A 24,382-nucleotide genomic window follows, 5' to 3' on the forward strand; every position below is an offset into this window, starting at 1 on the left:
GTTTGCCACTCCTATAAATCTTCGGTATTCGTCCAGGAGACAAGTTTGAATAAATCAAAAGTTTTGCACGTGTACTTTCAAAGAACAGCGAACACTACGAACTTATTCTTAGTTAGCAGTAGTTTCTTCTGATCCGGGAAACTTGAAAATCTTAACTACTCGTGCATTTACAAAGTGCAAGATAACTATATTTATTATTCTGAAATGATCACAGATGTATTTCTGTTACTGCCATTTACAAAAAATTGGACCTGTTTGTATAGAACCCTCAGAACTGCGAACGCACTTGAACGGTTTTAAATCACAGCCATATATTGCAAAATGGTATAGATCTGAATGGTATAGATGAGATCTGAGGCGAACAAAAAATCGTTCGTTCCCGCAATTCGTCCCCTCTTTCAATCGAAGTATACAAGCAAGTGAATCCGCTTGCGGAACTTATTATAGAGCTCCTTTTAACAAATATAATTCCACTTAATGCGAATTGAAACGAGAAATACACATTAAAGGAACATACGTACCTTATGTTGGAAATAAATATCGAAGAAGGACGTGGAAAGAAGTCGTTTCGCGAGAATACAAAAGGCCCTTGAGAAGATAGGATACATGCATTTCAAATACGAAGTTTTGGTTTGACTTAAATGTGGAATATGTTTTACAAAGCCCAGTTTTAGATGGACGGACAAATAGACAGACTGACAGACAGGCAAGCCATAACTACAGGGTTATGTTTTTACCCTTCGGGACCCTAAAACTGATATTTAAGAGAAGCAGAACGAATTGTATAATTCTTAACACGTCTTATATCAGTAGATGGAAAATAGACAAAAGTCAGGTCTCACCCTTAAGATTAGTCAGTACATATAGTAGGTTATAACAGAAGTAGTAAAGATGTATAATGAATTGACTGAGTGGTTGAGCTCCCTATTCCAAACCAACTGTGCTCGACAAGTTGCAGATTTTATTCCCACGTAGGATAAGATTTTGTGTGATACACGAGTGTTTGGTTTGTGCATGTGACTTGATGTTTGTGAACCCAATGCGACGCAAGATTGAATTGCTTAATTAGATCGCAGGATATTTATTTTTTAATAAAAAATAAACAAAAAAATTGACGTGACTATACGATACACAATAGTCAAACCCAATAAAAGGGTTTATTACAAACAGCCAAAAACAATGAAGCATCACGTTAAAAATTGAAGCATGTCCAAACTACAACAATGGAGCAGTAGGAGACCAGTCCCCCTGTTATATTTAAAACTCGTTCACAAAGACAAAGTTACGTCAAACAAAATCTATACTAATATATAAAGCTGAAGAGTTTGTTTGTTTGTTTGAACGCGCTAATCTCAGGAACTACTGGTCCAAATTGAAAAAATATTTTTGTGTTGAATAGACCATTCATCGAGGAAGGCTTTAGGCTATAAAGTTTATAAACCATCACGCTGCGACTAATAGGAGCGAAGATACAATTAAAAGTGTGAAAAAAAACAGGGAAAATTATTCATTTTCGAGGGCTTCTGTTCAAAAATTCCTAACTTATATCTTCTACCCACGGGGACGAAGTCGCGGGCAACAGCTAGTATATTAATAAAGATTTCCACAACTTTCACATAACGCTATCTAGTCTTAAACTAAGCGCAGCCCGTTTTAAGACAATTACTGATAAACATACTTATATGTTTCTAAATACATACACACAACCAGACACACAACAGATGACCGTATTCATAAACATCACACAAACGTTTTTCCTGGGTGTGAATCGAACCTCCAGCAGTCACGGCTACTAACTACTAGACACAACTGTCAAAACTGAGGTCCTGCCACCTCTTAAAGAGGTCAAGATCGTTTGTGAAAACTTCAATAAAATACAGCCTAGTGGCAAAAAGACAGACATCAATTTTTGGGTTACGTTTTTACTCTTTAGTTACGGAATACTTAAACTCTATACCTTATTGTGGTATTTATAAAAAAAAATTGAAGAGTTCATTTAGAACTCGCTGTCGTAAAATCTGCCCTAACTTATCCATTTTGATGGATGTCAGTGTACTGTATCCATTATTCCGTGACCGCCTATTGAAAGCATAATACGCGAGCCTTGTACCCAATGCACGTTGTGTACGCTAATATACTGTGCAACTGTTGGACATACCCCAAGCGTAGTGATGGGTTTGTGACGATAGGGGTTTTCTACAAACATATAATTATTTCATGTGTCGTTTTGGCGTTGTTCCTTTTAACAGGGGTAGGTACTATGCTTTTATGCTGTGGAGCTTGCTATGCCGTTTCTTCTTCACAGCACTTACGTCGAAGAGCGGGCGGGTAACGCGCGGTCTAAGGATTTGTTTAGTGACGTTCAAAAAGTGCTACTTGGTAGTCTATCTTGAATGATTTAAGCAAGACATGACCGTTGAATACATATAAAAATGAAGGTACTCCATACAGCTGTTTCATACAGTTTTATATTCGGTTCCAAATATCATCAATACCCCATCAGCAAGTACACGCAACGGATATTTTCGCAACAAAGCACGAAAATTTCATGACTCACATAACACTTGGCAATGTATACAATTTAGCGCAAGACGTAATACATTGCCGTCAAAAATCACTCACATAACTTAGCATTTTCGCGTTATCCGCAGTGTACCACAACCTGCGAATATCTCACCTCTTAAATCAAACTAGATTCAGTATTTTCCTATACTCAATTCCCGCCTACATTTCTAGTTCGCTTCCGCAATAGTTGCTTTGTGACCGATCCGAGCTGAATGGATTTCCGGGACTCAACTCCGTCGCAAAACTGTTGAATGAGAAACATAACACAAAATAAACAAAAATACTTCCAGAATATTTCTTCTGTTTGGAATACTTTCATAAACAGTGTTTGTGAAATTAATGTGTCGTTTAGTTTTAGACAACTGTTCAAATATGGAAATAAAAATATTAAAATACTTTTACTTTTTGTCTCGAAGTCAGTAGAACTAATATTTTGAAGGGTAGTTTTGCAATTCAGTAAAAATGAGTCAATAGGGATAATTAATAAATAGACTTAATCGGAAAAAGAATTTTAAATATAAGAAATGAAACCACTTTCAAGATCATAAAGTATCCCAATATAAAGATTTTTAATTTATGAAGAGTGTACATTCAACCAAAAATTATGGAATCAATTTAAACATCGTTCTGTTAATTACCGCTAACAAACAAATGTTAATTAAGCGCAAATCAACTGAGTTTGTTTCTAAAATAACTTTTGCAGGTGAAATTATTTTCCGTGAATTTCTAACGTATGCGAACACATCACAGTAAGCAAACTCTTTTAATTTAGAAAAATATGCTCAGAAGTCCAACGTGGTTAAAAGCTGATAAAATTTATCCTCCTTTTATAATTTTCATTGCGTAAACAGTATTTCAAAGCATCAAATAGTGCAAGTTGGTTAAGTTGTAGTAAGTACTACGTAAAATAATAAGCAAGTATGCAAGCTAGCGAATTATATATCAATCAAAACAATTCTAAAATAAAATGTGTTTATCATTGGGACTTTTATACACTACATACATTTAAATGTGCAAATTAATTTTTTTGGCTACATTTTGTTCTCACATATATAAATCGAAAGCATCTATGTATTTAATTAAATACATCGTTTATGTTGGTAGTCTGCCTTGACCAAAAATACTAATTATTTCTGACGAAAGCACCTTATTATATATCCTGATTCCTTTTGTCGGTTTCATGTAAAATTTAATTTATTTAAGACACAAAACTGTATATTTAACCTTCTGAACATTTTTTATTGTAAGCACAACTTGGAGGGTAGAACAAAAGTTCGCGTGTGCCAGACACCGTGGCGTGTAACGGAACGTTATTGTTTGTTATCATAACTTGAGTTTAATTCACGTAAAACGTAACGCAGGTGGTTTTATGTGGAATATATTCATAACATGTTTTATTTGCTAACTCTAATTTGCATATTACATATTACAATTATTATTTCTTATAACAAGGATTTTCCCACAGCTCCGCCTTTGAAAGAAAACGTAGCTTACTCAATGAAAATCTATTTTCTGTTGCGTTATGACAAAAGTATATTAGTTTTTTAGAAGATCCATGTATTTCACTGCAGCACTGGACTTAAATTTTCGACTCCTTGAATAGTAGAGTGGAATCAATATGCATATAAATCAGCTCCTAATGCTACTCAAGCACATGACTTGAATGTTTATGAAACAAAGATTAAATTCCTTAGTGTGAGAGTCGTTTTCCAAAACGAAAAGAAAGAACTAGTCTTTTTTCCCTAAAACAAAAGAAGCTTTGTCCACAAATACTCTTTTTCGTCTTTGCACCTATGATCTGAATGTCTGTGAACCCCCCGTGACACGAGATTTTCCTTAGTACGGGAGTCGTAAAAAACGTTCTTACAGAATACACTTCATATTACACTCACCTTAGCACCTTAGCACTGACTTACACAACATTGATAGTACAACAAAACCAACACTAACTTAATTACTAACTTACAAAATATCCATAAACTTGATACAGGTACATGAGCATGCGAAACACTCTAGACGTGACGTCATAAAAACTTTCTGGTAATTTGTAGAGGCGAGTAAAGCGCGCATTTTGCTGTTCTAACAATAAAGTTGGAGTCAAGTGGGAATAAACGAGAAATGCTTTTGTCCATTCACCTTCACTTTTAGGGCGAGGATAGGTTGGCGGGATATCTCTGCAAAGAATTCTTGCCTTTAGAGATGACTTCAGATGTTATAAATGCAGAACTTTGTTAGTAAGTACGAGTTGAGTAAGTAAGAATTTCACTATTCTAAATCGGTCAAGTTTTAAAATTTGAAATGTGAATTACGGTAATACTACGTGGACCAAGAAATTAATGTCCAAATTCATAACAGGTAAAATAAAACATTTAACAATCCGCGACATATAAAAACTGAAACCTGATCGGATAACTCGTTTAAAAGCAACATAGTAATCAAACTTATTGCGCCCCTATTAAAAAGCAAGGCCTTGATGCAACTGGACAGATTTTGTCACATAGCGGTGTCTGTCCGTCTTCACTTATACCTAAAACCCCTCTTTTTCGTCAGGTGCTAAAAAAATATGTTGATTTAAGGCTAGTACGGCGGAACAGTCAAAGCCTACTAGATCACTGCGCAGATCTGGTAATAAAACACAATAAACCAGTTTTATATGCACTCTGCTCTAAAAAAACAAAAGCGCGTCCCACTAAGGCACTCCACCATCAACGCACGTCTAAAACAACCTTCAGTGCCAACGAATGACATATAACAAGTTTATTACCTCAACTTTATTCGGAAGGGCTAATGTACACTCGGTTTTAGTGTCACAGGACCTAATTGGATAAATAAAACGCGGAATGTAAGGCATTCGGCCATTGTGAGATGGCGGGAAAAGAAATAAGGCTATTCGTGGTGCCATTGTCACAAATACGTTATTTATTGCGTGTAATTAAGGAAGCGCTAACGTATTACGCATTCTGTGTGAAGACATTGTGTCTCGAGCTTAATCTCTGTGTATTCTCTCTGATAACTTAAATAAAGAAGGTAGGATAGTGGCTGCCTTTTGTTTTCTGTTTTCCTGTTACTAGACTTCGTAAGTACATAGATTACAAGCTATTGTAGAAAGTGATATTTTTCTTTTCGGTAAGCTAAATGACGACGACATCCACAGTTTTCTGTATTTTTTTCATAGGTATTTTCCGATAAACTGCTCCATAATATTTGTTTGCTAAAATTTTGCTTAAGGCAGCTGTAAAAATGGATGACTAAGGGTAAACTGGGGCACGTAGCGTACAGGTTTCAGACCTTTTTTATTCACATCAATTTTCTTTACTGACGTGGAAAATTTTCTCCCGAACAAAACAAGAAAATGTAAAGATACTTTTTGATAATTAACCCCTTTCACCCATTTAAAATGTCAATAATAAACCCCTTGCTTCAAACATCTTTTTTACATTTTTTTCTTTCTTTTCCTCCAAGAAAATCAAAGGCCAAATAGTATTTACTGTTAGTATTGTAACTCACAAAGTCTATTCGATCCGGGATCGCTGTAACTCAAAGTTTTCCAGATTTATGAGACAATAAATAGTTTTTTATGTTCAATTTCCACCCGAACATTGCGTTTTGGGGCGCGAAAAGTGAAATGTAGTGTTATTATTACATTTCTGTCTTGAACTTTCATTCGGGTAGGCCTGTACCCGTAGGTATACCTATATGCTCCTTTTTACATATAAAACAATGTATCATATATTAAAGTTTTAAGTACGAGGCTTTTCGTTATGTGCAGTCATGTTTTTTAGCCTTCAAGACTTCGTTTTGAGCCATAAGTCATTAGACATCGTGGTAGTTATACAGTCGAGGCAGACTTTCAGGCGCTTCATGCCTAAGACTAGAAGTAGCCAAAGGTCGGGTAAAGTGGCGGGTTAGAACTGCCGTTCGTAGACGTTCGTGGTGGGAAAACACGTCAAAATCTTTCCTAAAATTCTTTTTTCTCTAAATGCCTATGAAGTATTTTCTTTCCGCCTTTACCAAATAAATCTTTAAATATCTTTTTCTGGAAACATGGGATTGTACCATTAATTGGGGGATTAATTACCAAGTAATTTAGAAAACTTTCGAGGACCAATATTTGTTTAGGGATCCTTCGTTGTCACGGTCTGGCAGGGGTCTTATTTGGACTTTCTTCTTTTGTTTATTTTCGAAGATTTATCTATCTAATGTGTGTTGTACGCATTTGTGTATTTGCCGGAGAATCCTATAATAGTGAAAGACCAACGTTTGAATCAACCAAATCGTGTTTGTTGGATCCGTTTTAAGTTCCCAAACCGACTCGCAGTCGAGTGCAAAATGGACCTTAACAAAAAATTTAAGGCTTTATGAAACTAGGTCCAAAAACGTGAAGCTGAAGGTTTAACAAACCTTCCAAACCAGCTATATACGCCTCAGACATGTTTGAGTCACACCATAGACGAGTCAAATCATATCAGAAAAACATATAACCTTAATTCAAGACAAAGGTTCAAGAAAAAGGAATTTACTTAAATTATATTTACCTTGGGGTTTAGAACAAAACGAGCCTACTGTAAATATCTGACACTTGATTATTTACTTCGAGCAAATCTGGTTGACTTAGTTAAATGTACCTAAGTTTTAGGACGTGGAATGGTTTTATGATGTGAGTAAACATTCTTTACTTTCTATTTTAATACTGGAACTGATGAAGAGCGTTTTTGTAAATAAAGATTTTATTTAGTGATGATTCTTCACTGGATCACTGATTTTCAAAAAAATGAAAATCAATGACCATCTTTGAGCAAATTCTATCTGTTTGGACATACCGAGTCAAAAGTGAATTTATATTTTAAAATTTAATTCTAAGCTTGAGGTAACTTAATAGAAGAAAAACATTTATATTCCAAAATTATCTCAAATCAGTTTCACGCGTCGGTATTTTAAAACAAACAAGGCAAGGTTGGCGCGAGCTGACATCAAAGCAACGCCGACAAACGTAGGCCGTGAAAATGTCCTGAACTTGACGGTAAGAGGTCAAGTTCAAGATAACTCATTGTGAGATCATCATTAATCTTATTGCGATTCTCTGGAGGCAAGGTCTAGAGACCTTTGTTGAGAATTTAGGTTAATCACTTGAAATTGGAAACATTACTGATAATATTTTTTAAGCACAAGAACGCACAATTGAATTCAAATAAAAACTTCTATTGAATTTTTTGACCTAATTACAGTTATAGTGTAGAGATAATAAACATAAAAAATACCTACGACTTGAGAACCTTTTTTTTTGGTAAGGGGGGGGGGGAATCCTCATGGACACCAAGTCCCTCGGGGGAGGAAATGGGTAGTGTCAGACTTTTACTGACTAAACCTGAACCGCCGTGCTACGTCATCCGCATTTTGTGTCGGTGTATGGCAATGCGTTGCAGTCCTTCATACACGAGAACCTCATGCTTTTGAAGTCCTATGAAAGAAGGGAAGTATGAATCATAGGTCTGCTTAAAGCAAGCTCTGTCTGTGATGCTTTATGTTAATAATCTAGGACTGTATGGCTTGAAATATCATCTGTACAAATGGTAAAACCTCTACACCGATAATTGTAGATAAAACTAGTGAACGCAAATAAATAGACTTTTGACCACTTGTGTTCCTTTTCTAGCTAAGTAAGGTCCTAAATTGCATATCAAGCTCTAGTTTACTAGAAACCTTTTCATCACGAACAGTATGTATCTTGTATTATAACACACCCAAATATTACACTAATATTATGTTTACATGTAAATTCATGTAGGTTCGGGATTTACAGTCAACTACAAGTTTCGTCGTTAAACTTTAGTCGAGGAAGCCGGGTTCGTATAGACAACTTTTTACGAGCTATGCAAGTGGGATGTGCTGAGAGTGGTGATATAACATCTTAGAATATGGGATGTAAGTTTCATATTCAGATAGGTCGCATGGCTTTCTGGAGATGGGTGTTTCATGAGATAAAATGTGCCGTTTACAAGTTGATGTTTATTTTTATTGACTGGTTGAAAATATACAGCATTTTTTTGTGAATGATGTATGATAATAGTAACTTCGGTTTTTTAAAAGTATTGGTTGGGTGAGTATAAAAAAGTCAATCGTTAGGATTAAAAAAACCGTTCCAAATGAAACTTGGTGTTAGTGACGCGGTGCGTTGGACTTATGTAAAAATGTTCTTAGAGAAACTGAGATAGTTCAAAGTAGGCATGCGAGTAGTTTTAAGATGCAAATGACAACAAAATATAGAAGAGAATGGCTTTGACCACCACGTCAAACCCACTATGTGCGATCTAAGAAGGCAAGTATTTGTGTGATCCACGAATGGAATGTTTTTGATAGCACAAGGATTACATTCCTTAATGCGGCAATCTATTTTATAAAAAAGGCATAAACAAGAGGAAGGGACATAGATATGTATGTACATTCAACGCCGATTACAATAATCCCACTAATATTATGAAGGCGAAAGTTTGTGAGTGTGTAAACATGTTTGTTACTTCTTCACGTCAAAACGGCTGCACCGATTTTAATGAAATTTTGTATGGAGTTAGCTGACACAATGGATTATCACATAGGCAATGTATTACGAAAAATATTTTATTTCCTAACCAAGCGGACGAAGTCGCGGGTAACAGCTAGTTATTCATATCGGGAAAATAATTAATAAGATTAAACGATTATATTCAGTAGGAAAAACAAGAGACATTGTCCATATGACGATATTAACAAAAATGTAGACTAAATGCTATACTGTACTATACGAAGGCATCATAAAATATGTGCCCAATATTAACTTGGTAAGAGCCACCTGTGGCTTTATGGCGAGACTTTACTTACATAAACAATGTCATTATTAACTCATACACCCTTTTTTTGGATAAGCCTCATGGGCATTTACCTCCTTGGATTAGTAAACGGGTAGTGTCAAACTCCTACCAACTTTAGCTAAACCGCCATGGGATATCTCGCGCGTTAGATAGCAGCAATGCATAGCAATCCAATAGGAAAATATCTGGGTAAAGTATAATCTAATAACATTGAAGTTTTCGGAGGGCAGCGTAATAAAGGGTTAACGAGAGGCTTCGTAAGAAAATATTTTACTGACGGTATCATACAAACAAGATAAAAAAACGAATTAGCAAAAACATTGTCGCTTCCCTTAATGACTAGGTACAGCGTTGCTTCACCTCCATTTTTATTAATACATCATCTGAGAAAATATTAATCATCTAGCTATCACAACTACACATGCAACCTGGTGACAAACGGTAACACAGCGGAACCTTTTTCCTTTGTGTATGGCTCCCTAAAAAGAGAATCAAACAGCTTACACGCTTTTACAAAATAGCAGAGATAATTTTAAATAAACACGAGAAAACTGCAATCCAACACGACAATAAAAGAATAAAAAAAAAATTCTGAAAAACAAGCGTTGCTCGTTAAAGTATGGGATTTCAGTGTCGCCTGTAATGTTCCTGTATTTTTGTTCGTCTGTTTGTCTGTCTGTATAACATGGTTTAACATTTATATCGGATTTATGTAGCTTTCGAAATGTAAGCTGTGTTGCATTTTCGTATTGAGTGATCGTTTCTGTTATTTTACTTTTGTTGGATATGGATTTGTATTTGTAATTTAAATGTTTATGAATTCACGGAATTATTAAAGTATTTAACATAACAGCAATTGTATTAAAAGGAAAAATATGTGTATGCTTTTATTTATTTTTACCGACGAAACAATTTCTTCTACATCTTCATTACCGAAACAATAATACTATGCCAAAACTTCCACGCTATTATAGATTTATTATACACAGTCACAGAACAAATGATCATATTCAGAACAGTGACCACACAAACATTTATTCTGGAATCAAACCCACGTCCTCCGCTATAAAAATCAGTGCCACTAACCACTAAACCAACAATCCAATCAATATCTAAAACTATATATATCTACTAAAACATGTAAAATGCACACTGTCGTAAATCTTCTTTCACGCGTCTGCTCCTAATATAAAATGATAGATCATCTCAATGCATCAAAATTAATATACAGAGGTCTAAAGATGAATAGATTTGGTCAACTCGCCGCTAAAGAAGATTGATCGCAAATGTATTGGGAGTCAGTGACCCTTTGCAAATGATAAATCAATTATTAGTTCGTTACGTAGTTAATTAAACATTAATGTGTTAAATAATTTTGTTTAATTAATTTCAGTTACTGCTTAAATTCATATTTTGATAATTTGTGTGCTTTTTACCATTAGTGTTTTATGTAGGTAATTTTACATCATAGCTTTCATTATTAAAAAAACATAACCTGAAAGAGTTAAAGTGTCTTCAATGCGTGGGTTCGATCCCGTGGGACAATAATTCCATAGTTTGTCCATTTCTTTGACCTGTCCCATAAGTCACATGGCTGGAGGACAGATGACATGGGTTTTCATTCAATTTGCCAGATTTTAAGTAGACTTACATCATCATCATCAGCCTATCGCAGTCCACTGCTGGACATAGGCCTCTCCAAGTGCACGCCACTGAGATCGATTTTCGGCTTCTCGACTTACATATGATGTACCAATTTTCAAAGTTTCGCCCCCTATAAACAAAAAAGTAGAAAAAGAAGTAGGTGGAGGAAATTGCTGACTTCGCTGAATCCAGGGGTAAACATTTCAATTGACTAAACATTAACAAGCTTACACTAAACCTGCTTGACTATGTCTTACACTAAGTATTATCATCACATCACCGTAACAAACCCCACTAAAACATTAAGATGACATTAACATTTCAAGAGCCGTAGAGTGCTGACCGTTTGACGTTTAGCCGTGACGTCATTAGCCGGCCATATTGAATGATACTTCGCCTGAGTATGGACAGCATGTACTGAACCCTCTTAAACATGATAGCGATAGTATCAGTTTACTAAGGTATACCGTACATGAGGCAACGGAACTCTCCGATATTGTCTCAATATCTACTTACACCACCTCGCTCGTGGCTAAGCTATAACTGCATAAGTTGATCGATCATAGGTTAAGTCGGTCCGTAAAAAGTTGACCATCTTTGTGGGACCCGGCTGTTATACATACATCTCTGACAGGCGTTACGGGTAGTCAGAAGCTAGAAAGTCTGACAATCAGTCTCAGGGATCTGAGATCCAGGGGTGATAAGGTGAGGTTAGTCAGCTAGGATGACGACGATCTACTAACACGTTTTAAAGTTAGCTAGTTTCAGTTATTCGAGCGAGGAGGCAAATATAGGGCGTATAGTGTCTTGCTTCCACATCTGAACCAATGACTGTAGATCCATTGACAGGTTAAATAACGCTGTAATGGGGATGATGACAATTGGTTTTGCCAATTGTTTTGCTAAACGAAAACTTATGTTTTCTTTCCTCCCGCAAACTTATTTTTTTTAATTACAGTGATTGAACTTACGCGTGACGTCACTTTTGTGTACAAATTTTTCGAATTCTTTACGTCACACGCAAGTCTCTTAAACTTTAAAGTAGTTTATCTTCGTCAACTTTTATGAAATACGTTTATAACTTTTTTAATTATCTGACGAACTAAAAATATTTGTACTTTTATGCTCAGTCATCATCAATGTCTGTCCTGTGTGCCTTCGTGTACGGAGGAGGTAAGACGTTAGTAAACATGTCGTTCATAAGTTTTGAGTACTGGCTTTTAGTTCTTCGAGTGACCACAACGTTTTATTCGTGTAACATTATATTATCAGGGAACCGCTATTGTACTTGACATTACTTACATTGTTATTTATTACATGTAGGTGTTTTAGAGTGTAGAATACTCTGAGACAAACGTCAACTGAAAAAAAAACCGATATTTTAAATTATGTGTCATAATGATTTTCTTAAAGATAAAATTATAAGTTGGCCTGATTAGTAAATAAATCAAATTATTTTTGATGTTATTTCCATGAATTCCTCACATCTTTAAAACAAATTTATCAAGCAGGTGATTTTCTGTTGCAATGCAAAAGATCTCAAAGCCCGAAAAACAAATAAAAATTACCATTTACTCCGAAAAAAACCGGCCGCATTGGGAACCTCGTTCTTTTTAAGTCATTTAAAATATGACCTTTAAATCGTTATAACACGATACAATAAGCTTTCAAGACATAAACCATTCTATAATTCAGGCTAATTGACTCTCCCCAAGTCATATCGAGGATACATTTAATATTCCAGACGTTTTTCCAACTTGCTTCAGTAATAACTGGTAGCCACCATTTAAAGCCATTATGACTTGAATAAGACGATTAAAATTCCAAACTCGTTCAGGATTTATCTAAAACAGATGCATGGCTAGACCAGAAATTGAGGTTCGATTACTTTTCTTAAAAATTTGGGGGTAATGGGCAAAGGAGTGAAGGGTTGAAATATTTTGTGAAGATGGTAATTATTATAATCAACATTATTTTATTAACGAACTGTAGTACATGTCCTCATTGTATGGATTCAAGATTCAAGATTCAAGATTTATTTATTGTTTGTCATAGGTGGAAATTCAGCTCTTAAAATTAGTGTTATAACAAAGTATCACTGTAACATACCCATGTGGTGTACAATCTTTAAAATTTACAATTACTTGTCAAAAGAAAAAAAAAATGAAATCATTAAAGTAACATAAGTGGAGTACGTAAGTTATATGCTCGTTGTGGTTTTTTAAGAATATCTGTTTAAAAACCAAACATGTGCGAGGCAGACTTGCGTCGTTTAAACACGATAAGGAAAAACACTTTGCAAAATAAACTACTCGGCCATCAAATTTACCAAACGTACCTTACGACCTTACCAACAGTTGCTTAAAGTCGATTTTGTATTTTTATTATACGTGAGATACAGCCAACAGAGCCTCTGTAGCAAGTTTCCGTTATGATCCTTAATTTATGCGAACTTGAAATTAGACCGGCACTTACAGAACAATTTTGCTTGATAATTCATAATGATCCAGCCACTACACACGCATATACTTAGCAGTGACAGCTTAGTGGTATATTTAAAGTGTTCGTATCATATCCCGGTACGAGTAACATGCCTCATTCATATACGTATTACAATTCAATTATTATGTGCTAAAACTGTAAAGGAAACTATAACATCTGAGATTTTTGCAGGGGTTTGTTAAATAAATACGTCAGAAGCCTATGGGTGACTTAATAAGTCTGACACCAGATTGGGTACCTAAGTACCAACCACAAAACAGAAAAAACTGCTATTTCTATAACCTTTCTGTCACGTTCCTTCCTTTTCGATTCTGTCTTTCCACTCGCTTATACTTCAATACGACTCGCTAAGCTTGGTTTCCATCCAGTCCCTTTGCACACAGACTGTGCCCCGGAGGCTGGCAATGTTGTTACGCGGCTAAATTTGTTAGTGCAAGGAATTGCACGCCAGTGTAATGTTAATTTAGCCGTGAGTGTATCGGGAGATTGTCTTCACTAATAGTTTTAGTTCAGCAATTTAGGAGCTTGATGAAGTGTTTTTAGGCCTGATGGAAATTTAATTCTGGGATTTAATGGAAAGGTGCTTCCTTTATTGTTATAACTTGTGCTTGTTATTATCTTAGCTGGTTGTGCTTGAAAATAAGTCCAAGGAAATTGTAATTTGCTTTGCTTTTTTTGTATAATTTTCTTCTAAAAATACCTCATACGTAAAAAAAAAGAGCAAATTTCCTCCTGAAAATCTGTAATTTTCAAAATTTTCTCTGAAAACAAATTACCACGATAGTAACTACGCAAGATATTCATAATATTTTGATATCGAGCCTTATATTTTGAATTCTTACATTTTAATTCATCCTTAGCTGAGCAAAGGAATATTACTCTAAAATAGAACCTAAGATGCACTACATGTTACCTAGCCAATTGGATGTTTAGACCTGAATTGCACAATTTCTCGGTTACGTCAAATTGTCCGTCACACTACGATTTACATGCGACTTCACTTGACGTTGAGTGATCGTGTAACTAAGGCACGAGTCGTTAGGAGGAAGCTGATAAAATAGGATGGCCCTGGTCTGATGCGTCATATTAAACCTTCTTTGATTTTTATGTATATTGCTAGAGTTGTTAGTGGTGTTCGTACTACCTGAGACAAGTAAGACTTATACAAGAGCCAACAATGTTAAAATATTTGATTTCAGATGACTTCACTTCAATGTTCAGTTATTCACACTAACTATCATCACGCTTTTATTTTAAAGACAAAAGTATGCGTCTTTTTTTGATAACTCTTCTAACCCCGTGTGGGTTAAAAGAGTTATCAAAAAAAGGCTGGACCGACTACGATGAAATTTGGTATGGAGCTTGCTGATACCTTGGATTAAGATATGAGCTTTTATCCGCAAACGAGGTTAGTGTTTTTGCAGCTATAACCGACATCCAGGCGGGTAAAGCCGCGAAGATCAATTAGTATATTTCTAACCTATTAAGATACATTTTTCACAAGAAAAGTACGAGCTTTAATCTTCTGCTTTAGATTAAACTTATAGTTGTATCTCTCGACCCACTTTAAGTCATCTTGATTCAATTTAGTGAGTTGCAAATTTTGCGGCTTGACGTAATTAATTTTATGGCAACCTAATTGCCTCTCTGGTTGTGAACTTAACTTATTGAGCAAGGGTCACTTCGATTCCCGGAAAGGACAAATATTTATGATAGTCCTACAAATATATGGGACGAGTTTACGACTTTACACACCCAAAATTCATTTCTGAGGAAATTAAATTGTGTTTAGACAGAACGGATTTAGACTAATTAATCTAGTGACTATCCGATTACCGATATAGTTGAATGAGGATAGGGTATTCAATATACAATTCCTAGAACATGTCTAAATCTGCTTGTGTGTTAATTACGAGGTTTCAAAATGGGTATGGGAAATCATCTTGATATATTCTTGGGAGCAAGACTGCCTCATGTACCTTCTTGAATGGACAACGGCAAACTAGAACTCATAACATGACTAGCAACTAAACCACTAGATTAAGGGGGCAATCAGGATAGTTTCAAGACACGAATTCTTTAGCAAAAACAATTGCTTTACGTTATTAGTTAACAAATACAACATCACTAGTGGCAAAGTGGCAAATATCCAAAAATACTGCACAGCGTACCTATACTGTGACAGCGCATGTAGCGTAATAGATACGCCTTCAATCAATGGCTGGAATCTTATTCAATCTCGCTTGATTATTCTTTGAATACCTATATTCTAAAGAATTAGCAAAGCATTCATCAGGATTTATACTGCGAGAGTGCTTAATGCTAGTTCTTCTAAAAGATAACCACTTGATATTATCTTCATTTAATCGATCCACTAAATTCCAAGGGCTAACCCATCCTGCGTTGATCAAAACTAAATCATAACAGCTCTGTTCAATGCCAAGGGTGTAATTAAGTGTTGACACAAGGTCCGCAGTTAACCTTGTGTTTGTAATCAATCAATCTGCGGAAGACATATTGTTTTATAGCCTCATATCACTCGATCTTAATGAAAATGTACTTCTGTTTATTTATTAGTATGTCTTTTTGGAAGTACCTATAGAGCGTCTCCAGGGGCCTTTGAAAGATAACTTATTTCTTGTAAAGATGGTATAAAGTTAGAAGTGGAATTTGGTAGGCCGTTATTATTTGTTTTAGTAGTCTTATAGTTTCGCTCATGTAAAACACTGCTGAATTTCTAGATTTCAAGTTAGATCAAAGAATTGTTCAGTTCATGTCTACTATATGTTGGCTATATTACTATATCCTTATAGGTGTGTTATTCAATACCTGATGAAAGTCACCTTCTATCCTATCCCATGAAGGAACTGTTAAACTTTAATAATCCTAAGCGGAAAAAGCAGTTCGAAGAGCATGAAGGTTTGTTAAATTAGGAAAATGAGTTTGCCCTATAGAGGAAAAAGAAAAACCCCTCGTCGGTAACAGCTGCTGCAAGCCATTTGCATATGTATAGCATACAATACAACTAGGAAATGAGTACTATATTGATGACAAACAATTTTCTCTGCCAGGGAAGTCTCAAAACATACTTGATCAAATGGGGGTTACTATAACTGTACGATGAACGATTTTACTAAAGTCCATTAAAATGACCCCTATGGTAACCAGTTTAGAAGGTCCTGTCGTGTGTTACTTCCTACTAGACCTTCAAAGAAGCCTCCTCAAATAACAAACATACATTAAGTTAATACTGAATAAGGTAGTTGCCAAAAAATTGTGGGCTATACCATCACGTTTATGCCCTTTTAATAATGTTCGGAGTCTTAGCAAACGTTTCTGTTTTATGGTTTTGGGTCCCATTTTATTCCCTTTAAGTTTTTACGAAGGCTAAAGGTGGCTTTAATAATGCAGGAGCTTTCATTAATTTTCAATAGGTGTAGTTGCGTATTGACGCTCGGTGTGCAATCGAAAGCTGGCTGAAGCAATAAATAGGTTTTGAAACGAGTAAACAGGGAATACCTACGTAGTAATCCTGTTATTTACAAATGTTTAAATGAGCAGAAAATTGTTTAGTACTAGATTATGGTTAAGGGATGTGAATGTATTAAAGTTCTTTAAAAAAGAATGAACTTATTTGAAACGATCACATGATTTGATCGCGATAATTACGTGGAGTTAAGATCTAAGAACAAGTACCAATGAGACGTTTTAAAAGTTACGTGTTCTTTCGTAATTATTTTAAGACTCTTCTGATAAACGACGAAGGAAATTGTCGCGCGGAAATCTGGATTCCAAATATTGAAATAAGTAATTGCCAACTTGCACTATACTAGCGTGGTGATCAATGCTCAAGCTATAAATGAAAAAAGGCCTGTACCTAACAGTGGAACATCTATAAGCTGGTATTATTTATGAATGAAATTTTTGTTGTTGCCAAATTCAAAATATTTTTAAACATAACGTGCGTTCAAAATCTATCTTTTCTTCAACTAACTGTTATTGCACCGTGTCTTGTTTCCACTTCCCCATTACATCAAGCTAATTCAACCTCCATCTAGCCAGCGTTATTAAGATTGCATCTCGTGAATGAACCACTGCGCCCCATCCCACGTCGCATCAGGCGAGACGGAATCACAAGCTCAAATTGGGCGTGCGTTGCACCTCTCTGTGGGGGCAATTAACGTGGCCCAGTTTGCACCCGTTATGTAACATGTTACGTGTAACGACATTTAGTTGACTACCTCTGAGGTTCGTTGCAAAGCAATCATGGAAGGTTGTTAGTAGACCTATATCTAGAACCATCTGTTGTTTGTGTGGGAGGTGGAATAATTTATGATTTTTTGGATGTTTGATTAGTTGGTCATATCACATGTTATTATGACACCTGCTGGATTCAGTTTAATTGTTGGTAAAAAATACTTTTCAAGTGGTGGAAATTCTGAGGAAGTCATACAAAGAATTTAAGGGTATGTGAACATGTATAGAATCTAAACTTACTTCGTGTAATATAAAACAGGCTTGCTTCTGAAAACTAGTTAAAATAATACTGAACTTAATATTCGAAACCTGCCTACTAAATATTTATATTAGGAATACTGTGTTTATGTTGAATTGTTTGTTAGGAGTCTACTGGAAACAGCTCGCCATTATCCGTACATTCAGTATAAACAGTCACAGACAAACAGAAGCTGTCTAATGAATGGTATTGTGACGCTGTGAGGACTCTCTCTTAATCATAGAGTAGAGCTTGGATAGACAGAGTGGCCAACGTTGTTTATGGTCATTAGCAAATACGAGGATGTTGCTGGCAAATCTAAAGTGTGTTCTTCATCATGCATTTAATTAATAAACTCTAATTATTGCAAAAAGAGTTGTTTCACTTAACTTTTCTACTAAAAAAGGACTATTATTACTGCCCCGAGTTTTTGGAATGAATTATTGGGTATTGATAAAAATAACCGGCTAGGAGAAAAAAACAGTTTAACATTATTTTATTTATTGGACGGAAAAAGAATACTTACAGCGAACAACAATTAATTATGTATCTACGTAATTCTGCTTGAACAATTTCCTCAACAAAGAATTAAAAAACAAACTGCTTTCCGAACATCGAATGCCATTACGTTCCAGTATTAAACCGTAATCCGCTCGAAGAGTCCAATTACATGTGAATTAATGATTAACTAATTAGTTGCCAGTTAAAATGACGCAATCGTCGGTCACAAACCGCCGCCCAATGACGATGGATTTAATGACAAATTGCCGGTTTCATTAAAGTTACAAGTTGGTTTTGGTAACGATTTACATGATTAAATAATTTAGGATGTTTCAACTAATATTCATAATTCATCTGGTATTAATTAATTTATAGTTGACAATGGGAAACAAATGAAATGATTGAATGAGGTCAATGGTGAATCACCTATTGTAGTTCGAGCGGAATGATAAAAAAAGTTCTAGGTCTACTACAAGACAATTCTCAAGATCACGATTAACTTGGGCACCTAATATGTTTATTATGTTTTAATAGCTTTTTTCAGACGGATTAAATAGATTTACAGGAATAGAGTAAGAGCCCGTGGACGTCAGACCTACCTTATTTTATTAAAGCTGAAAGTTTGTCAGCGGATGCTCCCAACATAGGTAAGAACAAAGTTCTATTATGGAGTTTGGGTCATGGTGGCTTTGGCAGATAAACGGTACTAAAGGTGCCAAAAAAATATATCCAAAGTCAAAAGTGCCCGGCCAATGAGAAAATGAGAAAGGAGCATCCGCTGACTTTCAGCTTTTATGAAATAAGTTAGGTCTGGGGTCCACGGGCTCTTCGACTAGAAGATATAGGTGGGATAGGGTAGGATTTGTGAAGGTTTACTTAATACGGGATGTCGTGGTGGCCTTGCGCTTCATGCATGGATTTTTTTGCACGAGGTGCAAGTTCCATCCAATGAAAATGCACGAGCATTGATCACGACGTTCATTTTTATATTAGAAAGAGATATAAGTATTTTAATCATTCACCAATTGCAAGGACTATATTCTATTTGACACGGTACAATTTTATACTAGGCATTGTGAGTAAAATCATTCCATCGTTACCAAATGCTTCTTTTATAACACAACCATTTCGACTGTCCCAAACTAAATAAATGATACCTAAATTATAAATCCCATCTGAACTTCAAACTTCGGATAACTCAAAACTAAGGACGAAATTGATGGAATTACGTCAAGTGTTGTTATTACGGAGCAATTTCAAATAAATCATAGTAATACTTGGAAAATTGGGGTTTCAGGTTTCCTGTCCTTCGTCAAAGAGCGTATGGTTATTGGTTGAGACATCCGAACCCTGTTGTGGACTAACTTTCTTTACCCATGTTAGTTTGCTACTTAAGTAATGAAATTTCCGTATGAGATGCTTAACTATGTCAAATGTCAAAGTAGTTTTTTTTCGAAAATATTTCTTCACTATTATTTTTAATAAAAACGTCGGCAACTTTTTTTTGAAGATGTATGAATGAATTATGAAAAAAAAGTATCGTCTCAGAATTCACTAAGCAGATGTATTCAGTCTGGACCCAGCTAAAGGACATTAAATAGCCTACTTAAGAATAAAGAAACAAATTTCATTTTTCAAATTGTTCCCTCATTTTGACATTACGATACCCTGCCCTACCTTTATTAAACTGAGGTGACATTAGTAGTCCTATTTTCTGCCTAAACTAGAATACTCATAATAATAATTCTTATGTAGTACCTAGTTTCAGCCGAAAATCATCAAGGGATTTGTAATTATGACGTATTTCTAATAAACTGGGACACATATTGGATTAGTTAGGTTCATTAGTTATTTTTATTTGTTGCTAACGACAGGAATATTGCGGCAGGATACAATATCTTCTCTATCTATATCGGCACTATTTGATACCTTTACTTTCCTTAAAGTTATACAATCAACCAATTGAGTCCATTTTATGGAACTATCTTGACAGTCTGCGTAAACCGACAGAAGAGCAGTGGAGAGTATCATTCCTGATAATTGAAAATAAACTTTATAACTATTGGTGTAATGCCGTATTCTAATCAAAATTATAAGCAGCCACTCAATGTGAGCAGGGTCACTCCAAGCCCCAAACGTGAAAAATGACGGATTATTTTTCATGTTGGTTATTGTCGGGTGTGAAATTTGTAATTTTTTGTTACCAGGTGATCTCTTCGTATTGGTCTTCGCGATGGATAGCCGTGAATCCTTCGAAGAGGTGATCCGACTTCGGGAACAGATTCTGGAGACCAAGGCCAGTGCCAGCAGTGGAAGCAGTAGAGGGAGGCGCCAGGCTCCCAGGGTCCCCATGGCGATAGCTGGAAATAAATGTGACAGGGATCTCAAGTGAGTTTTTGATCTTCCTTATTTTCTACTTTTCTATTTTAAGGCCATAGGGAAAGCAATAGATAACCACTCATATAAAAACAGATGAAAATAAAGTTTTAAATGGCGGATTCATACTTATATCATGAAACGGTTCCCTCACTCGTATTTTTCGGATCGCTCGACTAGTTTATTATTATTTTTTAATTAAAACACTCTTATTTATACCTGTACGTATACGACACTCAAAAACAAATTCGTTATCATCCAAAAGTTTTTTCACGGTGAATACTTAGGAGTACCTAATAAGGATCTTGTTCTTGGTAACCACGGATTTTGCAATTAAAGGCTGCTGCTAATCTGGGATGAAAAATTTAAGAGCTTCAAATGGACACAATTCTTTAAAAGCCAAGAAAGCCAGTTAGTCGCAACTTAACATTTATTTACACTACAAAATTTTTGAGTTGTTCTACTCGTATATTAAAATAATATTTTGAAATATAATTTAAAGACCAATTAAGAAAATTGTCGGAATTTCAATAAAGTTCTAGTGACTAATTAATCATTCATAAAATACATTTTATGTTGGAACTGTTAGCTTCATTTCTAAATATTTATTTTAATAACCTTCGCCTATAATTCTTCTCCGATACTTCAACTCTAAAAAATATATATACTATATACTTACATATATTGTCGAATGCGTTTTAAGTATGCGAACTTTAATGTGTGAAACTAAGAACACAGTTTCAACTCTGCTTGTAAAATCTGATACCATATTTTCTATTCTGCAATAACGATAAAACTCACAAAGACTTTTCTTCCAGGACTGTCCAACCCGAAGAAGCAGTAGCATACTGCAACACCCAGGATTCCGCGTGCGTCTTCGTCGAAACCTCCGCAAAGAAGAACTTCCACGTCGACGACCTTTTCTACGAGCTCTTCGTCGTCGCCAACTTACCCCTCGAAATGGCCCCGAACCACCACAAAAGAGTCAGTACCGCCTTCGGAAGCCCTTGCACCTTACCCCCAACAAGTAGCCAAAGCAGTAGAAGTAAGAAATGTACTTTATCCATTAAACGAAGACTATCAGACGCTTGTGGAGTTGTAGCTCCCAATGTAAGAAGACCCAGCATTCGTACTGACTTAATGATTATGAGAACAAAGACTTGTGCCAAAGGCGACACAGATAGTGCAAGTGGGAGTCCGAAGATCAATCTGAACAGGCTGGTGAGGTCTACGGGACAGAGTGAAAAGAGGTCGTGTGTTGTGCAGTGATATTGAATGATGGAATGAAAGTGAATAAGTGACAGGTGCTATTCAAGGAGTTTTCACTTGCGAGGTGTCTCGAATTGATAATGTAAGAACTGATGCTCATTTGTTTATATGTAGAAGCGATTATTATGTTGATTGGGTACTATGATCTCTATTGTAAAACGATCTGAAATTGTTGTTCAGAAAATATTTTAGTTTGATATAAAAATCCATGTGGTGAATATATAAATAGATTACATTCCCTCATACAGAAACGTGACGTATCTTTAAGATGTTCTTAAGTATCTATGAGTGATGTTATATAGCTATCACAATCCACAATATTTTATACATTTAAATCGATTTCCAAAAACCAAAGAATATCTTAAATATGCATTAGAACTTACATTAATATTTAGAATTAATACAATTTCTTCGTTAAGTTTTTAAATCCTCAATTATTTTGTAAAAAAATCTGAATCCTTTAATGTTTCTTATCATATATCAGAGGTTTATTCTGAATCTACATGTTTATTCAAAAATGTTTAGTATTTAACAGATTCTGATGTAGTATAAACAAGTTAAATATTTTTAAGGAGGATTCATTTATAATATTGTTCGAATTTTCGCTTTTTGGATGTGAAGCAATGTATTATGGTAGTCAGAAACGTAACAAATCATTGCATATATATCGGCATTACGTATTTTGCAAAAATTGCGCAATTATTGCTGTACAATTGCTAATGGACGTAACGTAATAGTGAACGCGATGTGATGTTTCATGAACCATTTTAATATACGTATTATAGTCGAATATCATAAATATATTACGTTTGTGACTACCATAATTAAAAATAAACATTTGTTCGTCGAGCTTCGAGTGTGCTAAATAGGAAAAAAATGTTTAATGGAATAGAAATATAACAATTTAATTACGTCTTCAGTTCTTCATTGAAAAAATAGTTAATCTCATATGTATTGTTGATTTAATCGACTCCACAAACAAAGAAGGAAAATACTTCGATATCTAATTAACTAGATTTTCCAATTACCACGCTTTGCTGGTTTTGTTATTACTACTGTTTTTATTTACAGGAGTTTTATGATTTCTGCAAGCGATCATGTTAATGAAAATAAGTGGTGATATTTACCTGTATAACTCCATCTCTGTCTTTCAATACCGTTGTAGTTAGATTGTTTGTAAAAAGAGTTGGATTGCATTTGTTTATCAACTGCAATTATCCCTTATTTTGTTGTCTTTACTTTTTGTATGCAAAGCGAAGTTTCTGTAACCCTACGATTAAATACTCCACGCAATTTTCATTAAACTTACGCTGATTTAAATGGTACGATAAATGCAAGGTATGATATATTGCCGTCGATGTTCAATCTCATATGACGTCACATCCGTGATCCCGAAATGTACTGCGACCCTTACGATATTTATCGCAACCTCCTTATTGAAGGCACGGAGCGTGAAATCTAAAGTCGTGGGGTATCTGAGACTTTTGTACGAACAGCCTAAACTACACATTTTGCTTCATTAAATAAAAAGTTTATGTTTCGTTTATGTATTATCACATGCGTATAAGCGTAGAGTAAATTACTTTAACTGATATTCAAAATATATTGTGGGTTAAACTGAAATTGAATCATCCCATGTTTTTGAAAAGGCTGATTGACATAATCTAATATCGACTAATGACGCTTATGGTCGGTTAACAAATAAAATAACAACCAATCAGAGAACTGGACAGACAAATGATGAATTTATTATTTTGATGATTAGCCTTTTCAAAACGGGGCTCAGTGTAGCTATCTTTGTACATATATCTCCAAAAATAAATTTATTAAAAAACAATTTCTAATTGTATATAGAACGCTGTTTATTCTATAAAACGATATAAATATAATATTATAACTCTTTAACTCTTTATTTGTATTTCTATTAAATGTTTATGCATGGCTGCTAACTGTGGCTTTCACCCTATATCATTGTTGTGATGGGACCAAAAAAATTAAACTGTTTATTTTGTTGTTAGAAAACGTTTGGGTCTCGTGTAAATTGTTCTTATTTATAACTGTTATTTGTATTATATTGTTTATTGTAATTGGATGTTTTGTGTCGATACAATTGTTGGGACTTACTTCAAAGTGAAAAGTGGTACTTTATTACCTTAAGCAGATGCTCAAGTATGCGATTTAGAAA

General features: G+C 35.0%; 1 protein-coding gene across 2 annotated transcripts in view; it reads left to right on the forward strand.

Moving 5' to 3' along the window:
- The window catches only part of LOC113497321 (GTP-binding protein Rhes), an 84,598-nt gene extending 61,995 nt beyond the window's left edge, over nt 1-22,603 (forward strand). For both annotated transcript variants that reach the window (XM_026876843.1, XM_026876835.1), the window contains 2 exons: nt 20,760-20,940; nt 21,747-22,603. In XM_026876843.1, the coding sequence (XP_026732644.1) occupies nt 20,760-20,940; nt 21,747-22,197 (632 nt within the window). In that variant the 3' untranslated portion in view covers nt 22,198-22,603. The remainder of the gene's footprint in view (nt 1-20,759; nt 20,941-21,746) is intronic.
- The last annotated feature ends 1,779 nt before the right edge of the window (nt 22,604-24,382 follow it).

The sequence above is a fragment of the Trichoplusia ni genome, chromosome 1 (genome assembly GCF_003590095.1).
Source record: "Trichoplusia ni isolate ovarian cell line Hi5 chromosome 1, tn1, whole genome shotgun sequence".
Classification (NCBI taxonomy): Eukaryota; Metazoa; Arthropoda; class Insecta; order Lepidoptera; family Noctuidae; genus Trichoplusia; species Trichoplusia ni.